At 42.7% G+C, this 20,889-nt stretch overlaps 1 protein-coding gene across 4 annotated transcripts in view; it reads left to right on the top strand.

Annotated features, from left to right (window-relative positions):
• The window catches only part of LOC142571390 (integrin alpha-PS1-like), a 165,200-nt gene that overhangs the window by 134,625 nt on the left and 9,686 nt on the right, over positions 1-20,889 (top strand). For 3 of the 4 annotated variants that reach the window (XM_075679695.1, XM_075679696.1, XM_075679697.1), the window contains exons 16-24: positions 2,278-2,355; positions 2,643-2,722; positions 2,817-2,897; positions 3,114-3,216; positions 4,696-4,815; positions 5,308-5,367; positions 5,682-5,798; positions 12,709-12,828; positions 17,640-17,741. In XM_075679695.1, the coding sequence (XP_075535810.1) occupies positions 2,278-2,355; positions 2,643-2,722; positions 2,817-2,897; positions 3,114-3,216; positions 4,696-4,815; positions 5,308-5,367; positions 5,682-5,798; positions 12,709-12,828; positions 17,640-17,741 (861 nt within the window). Of the gene's footprint in view, positions 1-2,277; positions 2,356-2,642; positions 2,723-2,816; positions 2,898-3,113; positions 3,217-4,695; positions 4,816-5,307; positions 5,368-5,681; positions 5,799-8,029; positions 8,171-12,708; positions 12,829-17,639; positions 17,742-20,889 lie in introns of those variants that run through there. The other variant, XM_075679698.1, reaches the window with a different exon arrangement.

The raw sequence follows: 20,889 nt of genomic DNA, 5'->3' as shown, positions 1-20,889 counted from the left end.
ATACTACGTAAGATGACTTTGACAGGTCTGGATACGTACCATTGTTGTTGAACTTTTATTTTACATTGCAAACGCCCTAGTGAAGCGTAACTATATAGGATGTCTCAGCTAACATTAGCCACGCTGTTCAACAACAACAAAAAAAAAAAGATGAAAAAGACATGGTGCCAAAATACGGTCTTAAGACCTACCGTGTTTAGTCGTCAGAGCTCTGGCAACAAAACACTGTAAGCTTTATAATTGTATCTTGCACCGTATTTCTTAAATGTTTCTTTTTTTTTTTTGTTGTTGTTGTTGTCGAACAGCTTGGCTAACATTAGCAGGGAAACACTGTATAGGCACTTGAAATCCAGTTTACTGTAGTAGGACTACTACATCATTATGTAATGGTGCTCTTACATAGAACATACCTTGTAGATGTAGCATATATCTGATGAAGGGTAGAGGCATCATTTTTGAAGACAGGTGCATTATGAAGTATCCAGATGCAGTGCATATTATATTAATACAGTAATCTTGTATGTGTGGGCGTACACAACAACTTGAAGCTGTAAGTGGTAAAGTAGGCCTCTGCTAAATCTACAACTGGTGCTTTTCTTGAAGGAGTCAGTATAAGTGATAACATTTTAATTTGTACTTTTTAAAAATACTTTTATATAAGATTCTTCACTCCTGCTTCTTTTTACAGAATATTTCTATGCACTTTTATCATCTGTGTATGCTTTTATTGTGAACTTCTTTACAGCAACTCTTATGTTAAGTATACTACTAAATTGTACAAAGTCCATTTTGTCTATTCCTCCATGACCGTTATGCATACCAAACTTTTCTACAAACAAGGATTCTTGCTCCATGGTATGCATCCTTATATAATCAAAATATTTGCAAGATTATTGAGGTAGCACTTGCTGCACAATTATTCCATTATGAAATCAGTCATTCTACCAGATTTTGTGCATTTTAATAATATAGAAGCAACTGACACTAATTGAAGGTACCTCTTGCTTAATATATTCTGCAACTATTTTAACTCATGCACATTTTAGGGCGTTGATGTGGTTACCGCATGATAATTTCATTATCTGTGTGTGAGTCCTAAGGTCTCGCAAGAGTACCATTCACCATGGGTTCAAGCTTAGCGAGCCACAGGGCCACCTCAGCCATCGCCTCTCGTACGTGTAGCGTGCCGCTATGCGCGCTCAGCCCTCCAAAGCAGCTACCAAGTGCTACACGTGCAAAAGACACAGTATTGCCCTGAGTTAGCGGAAACCGTTTATTGTCTCCGGCGGCACCCAACGTTGCACAAACACACAGCCTCGAGGGTTTGCGGGAACCGGAGGGCTTCCTCGTCAGGGGCGAAAATACAGACAGGGGCACCGATAGCACATCGCTACGAGTGCAAAGGCTCCCCACAACACAATGCTGGGAAAAGTCCCCATGGCTATGCTGCTTGCTCTCACGATAACCAATGGGCCAACTTGCGTTGGCTCGGGCAATCTCCTTTGGCTTGGGCCTCCGATATGTGCGGCTTGGCACAGTTCGACCACACGCAAGCACTAGGCAGCATTCTTTGGCTTAGCGTCCAAAAGAGGATCAACACAATGTACGCACTTGCGGTATGGGCAAAGGCACCATACGCGAGCTCAAGTCCGAGACACAAAAGGTCCATTGGACGAGAGGAAAGCATGTACGTTCCCAGTGCAATCCCGGAGAGAACTCCTGTGCCTGCGAGCCGGGCAGCCGCCAGCGGCCGCCAGTGACATGAGCGCTCCCACCCCGAACCACCACGAGCATAGTGCAACCACCAACAACCATTGCGAGTGAATAGGGAATAGGTGTAGAGGCAGCGGGGCATACCTCACAACTGTCATGCTACCACGATTCAGTGTGCTTTGGCAATTTAGCAGTCTCGCTAAAATTCTGGGTTAGTCGGTGCTGGTTAGGAATAAACCTTGCACTACATAGTAGACCAAGGAGAGGACAACAAAACACACAGATGTTCTCATCCTCTCCTTGCTTGTCCATTTCTTTCTCCACTAGAACAATGTTTAATCTCACCATGATGCAAATCAAACTTTTCTTACTTTAGATGATCTGTGACTACTTCAACCTTTACGTACCTCTTAGGGTCTGAATGTAGTTGGTGAATGATTTTATTAAGTAAGCTGTCACGCCACAGACTTGGTGCGCTTTTGTGATGTAACATTCGCTGGCACAAACTAAAGACGTCCCTTTCCTTGGATACCCTACAACTGTAAACTGTTGTGCACCTTCTAGGGCCTGGATGTGGTTGACTGTGTTCCTCATGCCACACATGTTAAATGTGAACTTGGAAATCCACTAAACCAGGGCAAGGTGAGTGATCATTTTTACTGTAGACATAACTTCAAAACATATCCATTTAAGATGAACATTATATAAACATAGAAAATGCATGGTTCGCCTTAATGAATTAAGCACAGGTCTTTCTTTCTCTTTCATTGGTATTCTAGTCGCCTATATATTGCAATGCACAAGAATATCTAAACATCCTTGAAAAAATCAGCACCAGACATTCACCAGAACTAAACTTTTGTTTGTGTTTATGTTAGTCCCAATGATGCTGGCATTTCTTGTATACAGCTAGTTAATGTTTCTTACAGATGGAAATACTCCTTCGGTTTAATACTCGTAGTGAGGCTGATGCCGAAACTAGCCTGAAATTTTCCATCAAGGCTAATACGTGAGTTTCACTATATTATTCTCATTGAGAAAAGCTGGTTAGCAAGGGCGCATCAAGTGCTCACTTGAAATGTTCTTTTTATCTCCCTCATTAGTACAAGCCAAGAACTTAGCCCTGAGGAAGACCTGGCCATACACGTCAATGTTGTGCGTGTTGCAGAACTTGAACTCAGAGGGTAATTACATTTTCTTCTTAGTATGTACTACCTTTTTTCTTCTTGTATACTTGGGTGGGAGCTCTCACAGAAATTCATTGCATGCTGGCTAATATTTCTTTTTCCATTTTTCCATGATTAAGTCTGTGTGGATGATTTTGTAAGTGAAACGACAGTGAATCTTGTACAGTTTTTCACACTCAGAAGCACTAAAGTTGAGACCTTCGTGCTTTTCAGAGCCACACAGCCAGAACAGGTTTGGTACGGAGGTGCTGTTGTTGGAGCACATGCCATGAAACATTTTGATGAAATCGGCAGCAAGATTACCCACACTTACCAGGTAGGATTCTCTGTTTTGTACTTTAGCACATAATTTCTTGCTTTTGTTTTGGTATGTTGAAACTGTCGAGCAGTGCAGCATAAAGATACATAAGTGCCTGAGCTTGTAAATGCACATTGAAACCTGGAAGCAACATCACATTATTTTCCTCTGATTGATCTTGTTGCTATTTACTGCTTGGTCAGCAGGCTATCCAGCTGCAGTAATAACCTGGGTTCGGTTTTCTTTGAATCGTGCTTTGATTATAAGGATTCTTACATATTATGATATCACACCCAAGTAAAAGAGAGAATTTATGTGGACAAGATGCAAATTTTTGTTATTTTTATTCTAAAAGAGTGCAGTACGCGTGTGTTTGCCACTCATGTGAAAATAAATGTGAGAACTGTATCACTCATTGGTATCACTCATAATACCATGATTATTGCATCCAAACTAGACTGAAGTTTCGCAGAAAAATTGAGGCTTGAAAAAATCAGCAGTCTTTGAACAAAGAATTCCTTGTTCAACCAATGTTGAATGCTTATGGCATATTGTGTATCCCTACTGCCTCAATGTTTCAGCACTCTTTTTGAGGAGCAACGTGCAGAGCTTCATTTCGTGTACAAATATTGATACACAAATAAAACACAAGCTGTGGCTATTTAAGCCATGCCTGTAGCACTATTTCTGTGATGTCCTTGTAAATGAAAAAAATATTTAAAAATTACCGACGATTACGATACTCCCTAATGCAAAATTTGAGCGCAGCTCTATATGTGTTTTCATTTCGCGACATATTGGATGGCGCAGACAATCTGTTCTGTGCTGCACGTTGCAAAGGCAGTGAAGTGTGGCGCCACGGCCTCACTGATCAGGAGATCGTGAGAGGCAGTGTGTGAGCGACGCGGGGGCATGATTCACAGCAGCCGCCGCATACAGACCTCTGATGATGCAGCGCTTCGTTCCCATATGTGATATCAGTGGGCGCGCTCGCTGCATGCCTTATTGACGGCATCATCAGTAAACAGATGATGTTCACTAGTCTGGCGCCATCTCGTTGTAACCGCAGAACATATTTTTTCCAATGCTTTTCTTCTAATGCTTTCGCCATACCCTCCTCCTCATGCTGTCGTCTCTGTTGCCATATTTCATCCCCCGCTGCGCTCTGCGTTCACTCTTTCACACTTCGCTGTGCTCGTTCGCTTGGTTACGCCAGGGTACGTTGAGGGATGCCGACTCCCAATGCAGGAACGGGTGCCCAAGAGGTGCGCTCTAAAATGCGTGCAATTACTTCCTATTTATAGAGATGATGACGGCAAACTGTGTCACGCATGAGGATATGCAAATAAAATTTGATTAATCGTGTAGCTGCTATGCTACTGAACTCACAGTGAGGAATTCAGCATAGGAGAAAAGAGATGTTGCATCTCCAATAATTTGAGTTCATGTTTATACCAAAGTAAGTTATCATTTTGTGGGGTCAACAACTTTTTACAGGTGTTCAACCATGGTCCTTGGGCTGTGCCTTCCCTTGATGTTGTTGTTTCCTGGCCATTTGAAGCTGAAAACCAGCAGCAGCATGGAAAATACCTTCTGTATATGACTCAAGTTCCTCAGGTTCGTTATCAGGCTGCACATGTGTTGTAATGCACAGGTCTTGGGCTGTCACTAAAAGCTCACTACCCGCCGTGGTTGCTTAGTGGCTTTGGTGTTGTGCTGCTAAGCATGGAGGTCACATGATCAAATCTCGGCTTTGGCAGCCGTGTTTCAATGGGGGCAAAATGTAAGAACATCTGTGTACTTAGATTTAGGTGCATGTTACAGAACCCCAGGTAGTCAAAATTAACCCAGAGTCCCCCACTACTGCGAGCCTCATAATCAGATCGGGGTTTTGGTGCATAAAACCCTATAATATATATTTTATAAAAGCTCACTAAATTCAGTGGGTAAACTGTCAATAAATAGATGTAAGAGGCTGTATCATATTGCACTAATTAGTGATGTCTTGTTGCCAAACAGACTTGCAAGCATTCAACATCTATCACCTAATGCTTTGTACTTGGAGGCTGGTGGCGAGATCTGAGTGCATTGGTTTCTGATTCTTTTTAGGTGGCTGGAGATGGCGAATGCTTCATGGAAGAAAGTCAGGTTAATCCACTTGGACTGAAGGTAAATTACTCATCCTATGTTCTATTGTTAGGGTAGGATAGGGTATTACATTCCACTGTTAGAATCGTGTAGGATACTATGTTTAATGAAACTGCTTAAATTTGCTGCATGGAAAGTTCTAGCCCATCATTTCTTGTTCATTTACATAATAAAGAAAATTCCTGAATGCAAGAATCACAAACATAAAAAAATATTGCTCAAGAGGTCGTTTTACTACCTACAATGATGATGGTTGCCCTTGGTAATTGTGCATGAGCTACAGAACTGCTAGCCTGTGTTCATACCGTAACTCACCTCTGTTCCATTTTCTGTAGGACCGACCCAGTGCCATCACTGCTGCTAGTCGCACCAAGAAGCGGGAAAAGAGGGAGATAGTTATCTCTCCAGAAGAGGTGCGCCTGGAGGGGAAGACTGTTAGGCTAGTCACAATGGTGGGTTTCCGAAACACATCCTGTGTCGCATGAGTAGACTTGTGCCTAATCCTCTAACATAGAATGCGGTTGACATGCAGCTACATGGTTAAATTTTGTGACATTAAAATTTAATATTGTTAGCAGTGCACTTTGTTCTGATGTGTTGCTATGCTATCAAATGCATGCTCATTCCTGATGTTAGTGTTTAGCATGTTTAGGTGACTGAAAACAAGTAGGTAATGTTTTGTGCCTATTTGTTGGAGGAAATATCTTTTCACACAATTGAAATAATCAGGGTTGCTATAATTTGCAGTTAGACACCCTTAAAGTAACAGGTGGAATTTCTCTTTCAGGATTTAACCAGAGTGGTTGACAAGCACACGCTGACACAATAACAATGCTTTCGCAAACAGAAACTCACCTTAGCATAAGCCTAATAAATTAATACTTTTTAACAACACTGCTCAGACATTTAGCCAATGCATAATATTAAATTTTTAAAATTGTTTTTCCGTGGTAATTCTGCATTTACATCAGGTATTGATGTTTGTGACATGATGTTTATGCTGCCCATATGCTGCACTGGTTGCCAAGCAGGTGTTTCCCCAGGAGTTGAACTTAGAGGGTTGTCTAAATGTCTAGGGAGGGGTTGAGGGTAGAGGAGAAGTGGTAGTCATTTTTAATTTTTTGTGTCGATGTGTCACGTAGGACTAGCAACATTTGTGACTCTAACACTCATGAGAAAGATTGGAAAAAATTAGTAATGCACTTTACACAAGAATAAAATTGTGTTTATGATCAGACAAAACAAAAGATCATGAGACGACCTATGTGTTCGAATATAATGAATTTGCAGCTGCTACATACAACAATTACTTTGTTTAGTGCAAAACAACAGACACAAGAAAGACGACAGGACAAGGCGCCTTGCCCTGTCGTCTTTCTTGTGTCTGTTGTTTTGCGCTACACAAAGTATTCATGGATTCGCACCAACTAGCTCGCCAACGCATTGTGCTGAACTATACAAGTAGTTGGATATGTACTAGCACAGGTAGGTGTTCGAATTTAATGAATTTGTGGCTGCTACATATAACCATTAGTTGAATATGCACTAGCACAAGTACATCGCACATCCCAGCTTACTCAATAACTAAACTAGTAAAACAAATATAAACCAACATGTGAGCATCTATGAGCTCCTGCAAAAAAAAAGAAAAAAAAAAAGCTTCACAAATGGATGTGCCATTCTCAACCATATTCCAAACAGTTACATTCGCCTGGATTTCTTGTTATACCATTTCACCACTCACGATAAAATCTGTAAAAACAATTACCAGTGGTTACAATACTCCCTAATGTGAAATTTCAGTGCAGCTTTATAAGTGTTTTCATTTCGCGATATATTGAGGCATTGCACCGATTACCACACTGGCTGGCAGAGCTTCGGTGCGCGGTGTTTTATATGGACTGGTCACACAGTTGCCGCTTCCCGGCAACTGCAGCTTCCCTGCAACTGCAGCTTATGCAACCATAATCTTTACTGGGAAATGCTTGCGGCGAATTCTGCGTGTGAAAGAGAGCTTTTTGGTTCTTTTTTTTTTCTTTCCCCTGCGCAGCCAGTGCTGCCGCTGATGCAGATGCGTGGGCGTGAGCGCCATGTGGTGGTGCTTCAAGGTGGCTTCTTCAACTTTCCTTCTCATGCTTCTGCACCCTCCTCCTCTAATTTCCTCCTCGCACTCTCTTTGCTCTTGCCATCTTTCATCCGCCGCTGTGCTTGTTCACTTAGTTACGACAAGGTACGATGCCGAGGCATGCCGACTCTCAATGCAGGAACAGGTGCTCGAGAGCTGCACTCTAAAACACGTCGGTCATTGTCACGGCATCTGGGGCGTCTGGTAGTTCAGGACCTTTACTGGTGATATTCAGTAGCCCATTCACATGGTTAGGGAGAAGGCAGCTTCTTTCTGAAGACAAAACCCAGTTGAGGGCCGAAAAATAGTGCTCAACCATGGCTGTGGTGATTGGTAGCAACAAAAGATGACCAACAACATCTTTCAAATGGGGAACATAGCGATGAAAGGGGTAACAACGAGGAGCAAAGATAGAAATGCTGTGGATGTCACATCGTCCTTCAGTCATCGGGAGATGTTCCATCTTGCATCTAAGTTTTTTCAGTGTTCTTCGTTTTATGGCAAACTGACTGCTGGAAGGACTTCCCTCCTGTTTACTGTCTCTTGTTTTTGCGACAGGCACACATAGAAAGTTCACAAAGTGCTGGTGTGGTCAACAGGTCACTGCCGGAGGTTTTCAAGAATCAAGTATTTGTCGTTGTTTAACTGACGCATGAGGCTGTCCTTGTTCCTGCCACTCAATTAAAGTGCAATTTTCAATAAGCTTCTCTGCCGACACGTGTACTTCTTTGAGTACTGCTTCCACAGAAAGCTCCGCAATTGCCTCCGTGGTTGCCTCAATCAAAGGGCAAAGATCCACTGCTGTCATTGTAGTTGGCTGAATGGCATTGTCTAGAGATGACAATGGTCTCGGGAAACGATCCACAAGTGTAATAAAAGCAATCATATTTTCTGTAGCTGTAGTCCAGCTGCACTGCTCATGTCAGTACCATCTTGGTAAATGCTTTCCAAAGTGAGTAGCAGTGGCACCAGTACTTCCACGATCACAGCCAACGATCGCTCATGACTGAGCTACTGAGTTTTGCCTGGCTGGACTAGTTCCAGCTTCAACTCGAGGGCACCTTCTATGTTTTTGAGGACACTCGGGCATTCAGGAATCTTACTGAAGAAAGAGTAGATTGAGGAGACTGATTAATGGTCCTCTCAATTTCCTTCAACGACTCTGCAGCACACACTAGGGCAAGCTGGAGTAAGTGACCTCTTTGGTGGCGGTAACAGAGGTAAGAGTTGCATTTTTGCTTGAGCCTGTACCCTTCTGTGCCAACCAGAGCCATCTTGGTCGAGTCGAGTTCAGATGTGCTGACTCATTCAGGATATGCGTGGTCGCAAAAGAAGCCAATGCGTCACAAATAATTTCGACATCGAGGAATGCACCTGTTGGTTATCCATTGACATCAAGATAGCATATGGAGTGACTCAGGATTTGCTGTCCATTGATGTTGGTGCACACATTGGCCATGTAAGAAAACTTCTTAAAGGAGCACTGACACAAAATTTTGAAGCGGAGATAACGCGCGAGATCGATTTATGCTGGCACACACAGATTGTCTGCAAAATATCAGCGGCAAATATAGCTTAGAACATATTTAAAATCAATTTTAAAGTGTGTGCGTGCAGCCAACCGCAAAACGTAGCACCTCACGACGTCGACATCAAGAAAGGATTGTAAACAACTGAGAAAATGCTACATCACGAATTTTTGTTGGCTACCATGCTGCTTGCATGTGCTCTTCTCCTCAGTTGTTGCTTGTAGTGGGACGTTCTCCGTGTCACTGCAACTTCAGAATTAAGCAGCAAATTTTGTCCTGTTTGCAAATTTCCCGCACTACCAGCTTGACTGCGCTGCACTGACCCCTGAACGTGGCCGATGTGAGTGTCTTGAGGTTCGTCTTCACTGTTGCTGGCTGCAATATCCGAGTCGCTGCTTTCTAGTGGGTTGAATCGAAAGTGATAGGCCACGTCTAACTTGGTGGTGGCTGCCACCCGCAGGAAATTGTCGCCACTGGATGACGAAAACAAGGATGATGATGAAAGTGACGATGACGATGGTGGTGAGGGCATCACAAAGCATGTGCAGGCATAGCAGACGAACTAGCAACACGAAAATCATGCACCTGCGCGCATGCTGGCGTGCATGTCGGAGCATACATCAGAGGTTTTTGCCATCACATGCCCAGCTGTGTTTACATTCCTTCTCTGGCCCATCTCGTCGCTCTCTGAAGCTGAAATTTGGTCTGGTCGCTACAAACAAGACTCCAAATAATTGCCTGTCGCGCTTTGAAGTAAATGAGGTTTCATGCCATGATTACTTGGTCATTAGCTACTCATTAAAACAGAGAAACCAGATCAAAATTTTTTGTGTCGGGGAAATAGAGGTTTGCACCTTTTCAAGAGTTAATTTCTTCGCCGTCGCCCCGCATGCTTCCAACCAATCAGTTGAATTCCTCTCAGAAAGGTAATGCGCATTTGTGGGTCTTTTCATGAACTACTGCTCAATTTCAGGATTCATAATGGAAAACGTACTTAACAAGGAAAGGATCCCAATTTTGTAGTGTGGATTATTTCCTGCTTGAAAAGGAAGCACCCACATTCTTTCTCATACACTTGCTTTGATCATCAGGACTTTTTGCAGCCTCATTTATTTCTGTCTGCGACTGGTTTATAAATGCTTTCAGCGTATTTGTGTTGTCTCGAGGTGTCGTGCTTTGTGGCCTTTTCGCCAAGCTTGAATGCATTGGACTTGCTGATCGGCCTGATGATACATGCATTGCCTGCTTTTTCGCTCCTGCTGTGGAGGAAGTCCTACACTTTTTCACTTTGCTTGGGGCTGCTCAAAACAGCCCCCACACCTGAAAGGCACATATTTGGCAGCACAACACACATTGGAGCAGTGGGAGGTGCGACTGTCCAGCTCTGACCTGGCCAACTAGCAATCGCTGACCGTCCAAGGTGGTAGGGCGGCTAAGACCAGTGGGGCTCTCGACTAGGGCTCCCCCATAAGAATAATCTATTTTCATCATTGAATAAAAGTTTCTTCTATCTCTGTCTCCATCAGTAGTAAGCTTCCCTTCATTATATGCCCGTCTGCAAATTTTGCACCAGTAGCCCTCTTTGGTAACATCGATGAAAGTGAATCTCTTCGCCAATGCACAATGAGAATGTCCTTTCAACTGAGTGCACTCTTCGGTGGTCGGTTCCACTTCCGGGTCTTCTGAAGGGAGGCCCCCAGGTACAGTAGTGGAAGCGTCCAACGGTGTCGCATTTTGATCTTGCTTTCACATTTTCAGTGGAAGAAAGACGCTCTGGACAGGTTGTTGCTGCTTCATTTCCAGCATAACCTACTACAACAAAAAAATTAAGTAAAACAAGCACGATTACATCTTCATTGCGCTCACAGGCACATATGGTTAGGCCCTTATACTACATACTTAATTTATGTGATACAAGCATTTCTGCTTATATCGCATCCCAATGCTCCTGCTGGTCTTGGAAGCATTGCTGTGTTGAGAAATGCTAGAATTTCATACCTGGAGGACACTTTGCGTATCTGAGCCTCCAACGATGCAGCAATTCATGCAAGGCATTGCAATACCCTTACTATTGCAATTAAGCACAAGGCTCTATTTACTGCAGCCTGACATCAGTCTTCTGTTGGGCGTGCACCAAGGTGGTTCAGTGATAGAGAACAAATCGCCCCATGCGTATGCAGAGCCCTATTTCGCGTTGTGTGGGACGTGCATACGGTGCATCCATGCTTACGGTCTGGCCCTGGCACTTTGAAGCCCATGCGGTCACCATATTTGCTGTGCTTTCTTTCGTGCAAAGGTCATGGTTTTTTCCGCCACAAATCGGCCATGGACAATGTGTCCTTTTGTGTACAGGCCCTTCTTCCAGCTCAGCAAAATAAAATTCCCCATTGCAAGTAAAAAAACAATTGCTACAGATTAAGGGGCTGCCTCCAGGGAAACAAGGGGGTGTAGGCAAATCTCTGTTATGAAGTTAATGAGACTAAGGAGCCCATGGCCATCGAATGTTGTAAACCTTGCCTCTATGGCACTGGTATTAGTAATAGCTACGAATGTCCACTAAATGGCAGTGGTAAAACATGCTACCCCATGGCTTTCGCATGCTGGCCAACTACGGAGACTGTTAAAACACATTAATAATAACGGGCGACATTTCAATTTCATGGCCCCAATTGTTCGTGAATTAGCGGCTTTGAGCTGGAGCAACAAGGTCACATGCAACAATAGACTTCCCAGTTTTCAGGACATTTGCCACTCTCAAAACTACTGGTGCACGATTGACACAATGATCTGTTATATAGAGAATATGATCATCCCATACATGAAGCAGCAACGCAAAAAATTCAGGCTGCTCTCTGATGCCAAGGCCTTGTGCTTGTTTGCTGATTTTGTGGTTCACCAAGCAGGCACTGTTCTCTGAAAACTGAGACGCGATAACATGGTTTACATGTTCACACCTGCTGGATGTACAAGCCACCTGCAGCCCATAGATGTGCACTATAACAGCATGTTCAAGTCCAAACTGAAAGCCATATTCATTTATTAGTACGCTAGCCCAATCGCAATGCAGCTTAAACAGGGCAGAGATGACCAAATGCCTCTAACGGCCTCTCCGATGAAGCCACTGCACACCACCTGGCTCATTGAAGTGTGGCGCTTCCTCTCTGTGATGCTGGGTATTCCCGATTTAGCATTTGACAGGAATGGCGTAGTGCAAGCTTGCGCACCCGAGTAAATCAAATGTGCCACATTTTATTGGTATAGCCAGCTGAACTAGAAGCAAGATAATGTTTTCATTTTTAGCATTACCCATAGTTCTTGCGTGAAAATTGCGTTTAAATATAGCAAATTTTTCATTTGCAAAATTCCGTAAGTTGAGGGTGCACAGGAATAAAAGGCTTACAATATTCTGTTTTGCTGATTTTTAGCATTTACAAATGTGCGAAATCGCAGGATCTTATCACAAACTTTTGCAGTGAATGAGATATGCAGTAAGCAATTGATTCTGAACTGTTGCTAAACACTTGAAGAGATGTATCATATTATGAAAATTTTGAAAATTCTGAAATGAGAGAATGTGTATAATCACAACTGATTAGGTCGTCTTTTGCTAAACAGGCAGAAATCTGAGTGTGTCATGAAAATGTTTGGATCCCACTGTAAGACGTATACTACCTCCAAATAGAATAAAGCACTTTGTTTTCAAAACAGAACTGCCATCGAGGCAGTGCCAAGTGCTTCAAGTTCCGGTGCAGTGTTCGCAACCTCAAGAAGCAGTCATCTGCCACAGTCACCATCTCAGCTAGGCTGTGGAATGCTACCCTTGTGGAGGTGAGTGGACTCAACTTTTCTCAGCAGTGCAACATGAAGCCATGAATGGCAATGTGTATATGCAGCAGTTTGCTGCCATTACTTTTCTGTGAGCTTATTCCCTCTCTGCTGTTATATGTACGTGCATTTGTGCTTTGAAGCTGTTGGTATTAGGATGGTTGAAGGGCATCAGCTTCAGTGAAGGATACCTGTCACAGTTACTTAGCGGCTGTGACGTGCTGAACACAGGGTTGCAGCTTCAATTCACAGACGCTGTACCAGTGACATTCTCATCAAGGCCAAATGAAAAAGAAAAAAGAAAAAGAATCACTTGCCTACGGAACCTCGGGTGCATGTTAAGGAACACCAAGTGGTCATAATTAAACCGGAGCACTTCAATATTGAAGTTTATTGACATATTTACAAAGAGGTGACAGATTTTTATCTAATCCATAGCCATAGAGGCCAGTACAGGTTTAAGGATATAAACAAACAATATGTATACAAGTATATGATATGTGGCACTGTCTTATCACAACAAAAGCAACACAAATGAAATATGACAAAATTACAAACACTCATTAATGTTAGATCGTTTTATCTGTTATATAGTTTCAAAAACTATGGTGTCAGTCATAGCCCATGTGTTGATTTGGGATGTAAACCCAATCAATAAATGAAGGATAAAGATATGGGCATTGACGCCATGGAATTTTACACTCAGTATCGTCATTCTTAACACATTTGACATCTGCCGCCTCCCTTAGAAGTGGCAGCAAGCAAGAGTGACGAAGAATTGGTGCACCGTTCCTCAGCAATGATGATCATGATCAGCTCCAACAAAAGGTGGACGAAAAAAATTGCCGATTTATCGTCTCTCTCAGCCACCGAGCTGAAGCTGTGGACGATTGCAACGACGCTATACGACAGGGACTCATCGACATCAGCCGAGACGTACACGTTCGTCGACGTCACTGTTGTCAACAAACTGCTTTGCAACACTGTGTGCCGGTAGTGTGGAGGTATTGTTTCAATCTCTAGAGGTGCAAGTGATTATGGAATCGTGGTGCAGCTGAGCCTAGAATGCAACTTTTGGGACTGTTTGGAAATGAAATTGAGCTCACGGCGCATGTCGAAAACGGCAAAATCCAACCAGTTTGAGATAAACATCCTCATGGCCCGTGCAAAGTACCGGAAACAGGCAAACAGCGCTTGACTTATGTTCTGCTATAGGGGTATAAACCTCATGAGGCCTGTAAAGACATTTTAAACAAACAAACAAACAAATAAACAAATATCTTCAACTGATCAGTACCCAGATGACACCCATGGCCCAAGTGGTGCCAACTCGTAGTGAAAACAGAGTGCTGCTAACAGAATGCTGCTACTACTAGAGGAGAACCACTTCCAAAGCACCGGAGCTTGCCAGAGCATGTTAGTAAGGCTCTCGTGCCTGTCTATAGATGAACGACTTGCTGACAAAAACTCTTGCAGTGCTGCCCCAGAGGCAAGACACAAAGTGCAAACGAGTCACTGCATTATGTCTGTGATCTGGTCGCTCACATCAAAGACCCAACATGCCTCCCTTCTTGCACTGTAGTTTCTACTGCAGTTGCAGAAGCAGTAATGTGGTACAGTGCAGGGATGGAAGAAGCCTCGCCTTGTACTCTGTGAAAAATACAAATACAGCAAAGCAGCAAGGGCACACAAAGAGAAGATGAAAAAGACTGTCACCATCCCACTAGTGCAGAGTGAAGGCGGGCAGATTCAGCTGCCTTCCTTCATGCAGAAAAGCAGCGACACCAAGCAAAACCATGCACCGATAATTCACCTGGGGCATATTAATGTGCCAACTATTGAATAAACTCTTTTTGTTGGTTGCACAACTTCTGAATATAGTGCTTTACGTTTTGTGTGATTTTCGTTGTTTCTTTTTTTTAAGCCAGTGCGCAATCTGCTGATCAAGTTTTCTCAGCTTCCACAAGTCCAATTTTAATAATTCTTCCTTCATTTAGAACTTTAGTGTTTGGCAAGTGCCATAAGACTACCAAATAATGCAAGATGAAGCTATGAATTAAAACAAATGACAATTTTTATTGTAGTAATTATGCCTGTACTGCAAATATAGAGTTCAAATGCTTACAACGTTTGTTCTGGACAAGCTAGAGTGACAAAACTCATCTTACAGCTCTCCCTGATTAGTTTAGATTATAATGGTAAAGAGCATAAAAAAAAACTATGCAGTATATTTTTTTAGAAACATGCCAATGCATTTTTACGAATAAGTTTCTGTTAAGAAAGAATGGTATGACATACTTTCAAATAAGCTTTACATTTAAGGCCAACACATAAAACTACATAAACCTGAAAATTTTCATGATTCTATCTCAATAACTATTAAAGAAAATAATCTTAAAGCCCACATGTCCCCTTAACTAAAAAAAAAGAAAAAGACACTTGCTTTGAATTTTTATATATTTCAGCTGTGTGTAAGTGTACAGTGTGGTCCTTTATGAAACGAAACTCACAAGTGCATGGCCTGTGCTCTGTGGATGCTGGTTAGAGCGCCAGCAAGTGGCAGCAGGGAGAAGCACGTCCGCTTGTGGCGTCATCTATTGGCGCCCAGAATAACCAGGCATAGCTGAGAGGCAAGCGCCTGCTAGAATTAGCTGGAACCCCCCTCGCATGACTGCTGTGCAAGGAGCAGGGCCTGCAGCGCAACGTCTGCTGCTAGCAAACCGCGTTGGGTACGCAAGCGCACTGGACATGTGGAAGCGCCAACATACGCCTGGAACTCTGTCCGTCTGTCGCTCCGTTTTCTGTCTGTAACGCATGGCATGATGCACGGCATGCATATTATGTTTACATGAGGTCCTATAGAGGTGTATATGAGAATGCCTTATGACTACGCATGACTAATAAGATTCATGATTATGTATATATATTGTCAGTACTGAGAGGTATGCGTGTAAGTGAAGTTAATCAGTTAATAAAGACTAATGAGATTAGTTATGATAAAATTAGTCAAGCATAATGACAATGAATTGAGGGTAACTAGGAATAGTGAGGATAATTAACATCAACTTATGTTAAATTATTAAGTAATCAAGAGTTACTAAGGTTAAATCAACAAAACTTAGTCATATAATTAATAATATATTATTAATAATGATAATTAAGGTTAACTTGAGATTAGTCAGACCTAATTAAGTAATCTTACTTAATTACAAACTTTTCAAAATTACAAACGTTTCTGTCACAACTTTAACTAAGGCTAATATTAAGTGATTAAGCCAATGTTGTCATTATGTTTATTTACCTAAGCTAAAGTTTCACCTGAGTGCACTTCTCTCCTAAACCGCTCCGAATCAGGTGAGGTTTATTCAAGTGATGGGGGTGTGGGGAGTCAGAACTCCGTACTGCAAAAAAGTATGCAGAAACTCTACTGGAGTTGTCAAAGTGTGCATAAGCCTACCCCCAAATTTTAACTTGGGCCGCTACCAAATTTAAGTTGGCCCACCCCCAAATTCATGTTGGCCTACACCCAAAGTTCAAGTTGGCCCACCACCAAACTTCAAGTTGGCCCATGCCTACTATAGGCTTCACCATGCATTTTCTGTGGACCTTATGTATGTCTTTGGTTAGGCTCTCTAATCAATTTCTTTTTTCAATCGTCCCTTATCGCTTATAAAGCTACCAATCATCTACATTTACGGCATTACAACAATTAAATGTCATAACTTCGCACATTACACATGTTTGTGCAGATACAAGGTATCATACTTTTCGCGTGTTGGACAGATCTTGCTGCAGTATTCGCCAAAGAATGCTTATGCATTAAAATATGCTGGGAGTGCCTGCTAAGTGGCGGGCATATGTTGACACTTCCACATTTCCAGTGTGCTAGCGTACAGAGTGTGGTTTGCTAGCAGCAGACGCTGCATTGCGCATCCACCTGGCGTAGGTGACAGTCCAGCAGCCGCTTACCTATCAGCTGCGTCTGCTTATTCTGGCCACCAATAGATGATGCTACAAGCGGATGTGCTTCCCCTTGCTGCCTGTTGCTAGCGCTATAAGCAGCCTTCACAGAGCACAGGCCATGCGCTCGTGTGTTCCCTTTCATAAAGGGCCACGCTGTACAAGCAGGCATCCTTGCACTTCCGTGCAGTAAGAAGGCAGAATAATTATAACTTGAGATGCCAGATGTCAGATAACTTGAATGAAAGAAAATAGGTGGCAGCCAGCACACAAAATGGCAGCACCATGTGTGTGCACAGTCAAAGCTAGCTTTCCAACATGGAAAGCAAGAGCGGCTCGGTGGTGCATGGAGCATACTCGCTACACAATTCGATACAATCTATAAAGTACCAGTTGCAATGACAACATAAGTGTGCATGCTTTGGCAGCCATGCCCTTATACGTCCTTTCTCACTCTTTCTCTTTTGTCTTGACTGAGGTTCTTGAACCTCGTTTGTTGCTCCTCACCTGTGTTGTATCATTAGCTATGGTAAATGGAAAACAGTGGGCCATCGTGGAATGCCATCATGGAATGTCTGTTTCCAGTGCATAAGAAAGCATTTCAGTCTTGCAATGTTGCTTGTACAGCATCTATTTTTCAAGCGTAAACCATTTCCAAGCATGATGGTGTGTGCTCACACGAGTTACTACCGCTAGGTATATTATGTAAATGAAGGTTTTGTTGGACATTGATTCCAGAAGTGCCTTTCAGTTTGCTCCTGGCAGCCGACTCTCGCAGAAATTGTAGTTACTGAAACATATTTTTATTTGACAGCATACTAATGGTTTAACTCCTGCTCATCATTTCTTTGCAGGACTATGCAACAGTTGACCAGGTCAGCATATTCTCCTCAGCTGAAATTGTTCTTGATTCATCCCTGGAGATTCGGCAGAAGGAAGAGGATGACTATGCTGAGGTATGGATTAAATGTGCTGAACATGTTTAATTTTACTTAAGAGAAAGCTTTAGCTCGGGCCCAACTCTGACGCCGTCTATTCAAATACTTATAAAATGCAAAAACGTTTTTCTGAGACAACCTTTGGACTGATATTAATGAAATTTGTTGCATTTGAGAGAGAAAGTTAAATTCTAGTGAATGTTGGAAGCGTAATTTTGATTTAGGTCCTGAATTTTGTTACAAAGATTTTCCAAAATTCGTAAGTTTGAAAAGTATAGAAGCACAAAGTTTACGAATTAATAGCTCTGCATCAGGAACAGATATCGCGGTTCTGTAAACGGCATCCATTAGACCATTGAAAGTGGACAAATTCGGCATGTCATTTTATGTCTTACATGAATTTGTTACGTTGTTTACAAGGGTTCTGCAAAAGCTGTATTCCCATATTACAAAACTTTTTTAGATTCATGAGTAACATGTCAATTTCGTCCGCTTTAGATGTACTATTAGATGTAATTTACAGAATTGTATTATCATTTTTCGTTGCTGAGTTACAGAGATGTAAACTTCATAGTTTTGTTTTTCTTTTATTTTCGGTTTTTGCCATTTTTTAATTAAAAAATGAGGACCTAAATCGAAAAGTCGAAACCAACAGTCACTAGATTTTAAGTTTTTCTTTTAAATCCAACAAACCTCGTCAAATTCGGTGCAGTGGTTGCCGAGAAAAACGAATTCTACTTTTGCGTTTATTTAGATAGGAGCACCCGAGCTAAAGCTTCCTCTTAAATGATTTCTACCAACACATTTACACATACAGCCGAACCTCGTTACAACAAAGTTGTATCGTACATGATGATACCTTTGTTATGTCCAATATTTGTTTAAGCATACACACAGATATTTGCGGAGGGAAAAAGATTGCCATCAGATCTGTGTGGAAGCAACATAAGCAGGGTTCCCTCCAATGGGCCAGCATATGGTCTCCTGCGGATTTTGATGACCCATTGGCATCTTGCTGTGCTGATACAATGCACGGAACAACAACAATAAATTGCTTAGACATGCTTTGCACAGCCATGAATACAGTTACTCAATCATGCGATTGATGCTATCATGTGGCATTGGCACGTGGGCTTGCAGACTGTGGTCCAGCCAGCCAAGTTTCCGGCCAAAATGTGTGTGCGCGTGCTCCAACAGACTTATCGGATGTGGAGAGGATCGCACATGGATCCATACTCAACTACGACAACTGTCCGTCTAACTCATGCATTTGAACTCACCCTCGATTGCCAATAATGTCTACGAGTGCTAACATATTGGTGGCGAGCTTACCGCGACACCATGCCCCCTAATGCACTACTCAGACCACTAGGCCTCACCAATGCTGCTTCGTTGGAAGTCTGCAGTCAGAGTTGCGGTTCATGGCAGTATACATGACGGCTACTCCATTGAAACAAAGCATGACCAACCAAATTTTATATTTACTTTGCTATATCCAGTAACCTGCTATATTCATGACGTCCATTATATCGAGGTGCGATTTATTAAAACAACTGTTTGTTATCTCAGGGAAGCAGTGTACAGTATGTTCCATTCTTAAACTGTTCAGTTACTCTTTTACCAAAGCTACAGCTGAGGTATACCTATCAGGGGCCAATTAAGTCAATTAAAAGGTTATTTTCATCACATTTCTTCCCTGTTCAAAATTGTGGAAAGGATACCACTGCACAAGAGTTATTCAGCGATATTTGACAAGTTTGCGAAATGTTGGCTCCTAACGAGAACTCTCTACAGGGACGTAATATATGAAAACGTAACTATTTCATGTCTAGCATACTTGGAAATGGCCTATCCAACTACTTTAAGACTACGCCTGATGTAAAACACTGTGAAAAAGGAACAGGCCTGCGCGGCGCACGCAGCACAGTCGCAGCATAAGCTGGAGGAGCAGCTTCATAGGAGCTGCATCTTCAGCAGCACACACCAGAGGGTCTTTGTGGCGTAGTCGCTTCATGTTGTTTTCACGAGAATGATCTGAACTGTCCGTTCGGCGTCGACGACGAGCTGCGGCTTGTGGTGTTTTCTGCACAGTGGTCTGCTGAGCCCAACATTGCCTGGTTACAGCTGCACACATAGCTCTACAATTTGCTTCTTCAGCAGTGGTTCGTACCTTGCTAGGAGGCGCCATAATGTACACCAAAGAGTAAACTAGGGGATTAAGACTACGCGGCACACATGTCACATCCCTTGACCCGTGGCACAACAAGATGCTGTTGACTATAATGATTATGATTTATTGGCATCCCATCTGAAACTGGGTGGTGACAAATATTCGCCTAGCCTGCTTGAGTTAACCAGGTCCATCTACATGCACCATGGAACTGCCACATGCAACTGCTACATGTCGGGACACCTGGTGGAATACAACGCAACTGTAATGCAAAGGGCGCACGACTAGATGCTATGTGGCACACATGTCACATTGCTTGACAAATTACATGATGCAATGCTAATGGTAATCATGATTATTTATTTGAATTCCCTTTGAAATGGGACGATAACAAACATCACCTAGGCTGCTTGATTCAATCAGGTACACAAGACATGTCTTTTTCATTCTAGCATTTTAGTATATGTCTCCTTAACCTTCCTTTTCTTCCTCCAACCTTCTCTATCTACCTTGTACCGCTACCTATTCAACTGCTACATGGCATACCACCTGGTGTAACAACATGCAACTGCAATGAAAAGTGCGCACATGTCGACGCCTACACGGCGCGCATGTCACATCGCGTGTTTTCTCGTGTGCTAGGATGCGTTTATATGGCATGTTTCCATCGCAAACTAGCAAGCACTGGTGTGGCATAGTGGTAGAGTAGCCGACTCCCGCACAGTGGGCCCAGGTTCAATCCCGGTGTGAGCTGGGCATATTTTTTTCTCATTCCCGGCGATAGCTGCGACAGACACCAGCGGCGGCGGCAGTGGTGGACAACATTGCGAATCGAAACGGCTATTGGAATAAGCCAATAACAGCTTACACTGCAAAACAGTAGAAGAAGTGAAGCTTCTACATGATGGCATACTGACACTCTAAGAAAACGCCCACCCGTCTACCTTCCAACATGTTTTACAAAACACCTTATACATATTATTGAAACTTGCAGCA

Source organism: Dermacentor variabilis, chromosome 2 (assembly GCF_050947875.1).
Source record: "Dermacentor variabilis isolate Ectoservices chromosome 2, ASM5094787v1, whole genome shotgun sequence".
Classification (NCBI taxonomy): domain Eukaryota; kingdom Metazoa; phylum Arthropoda; class Arachnida; order Ixodida; family Ixodidae; genus Dermacentor; species Dermacentor variabilis.
This window is presented reverse-complemented; position numbering and strand designations above follow the sequence as displayed.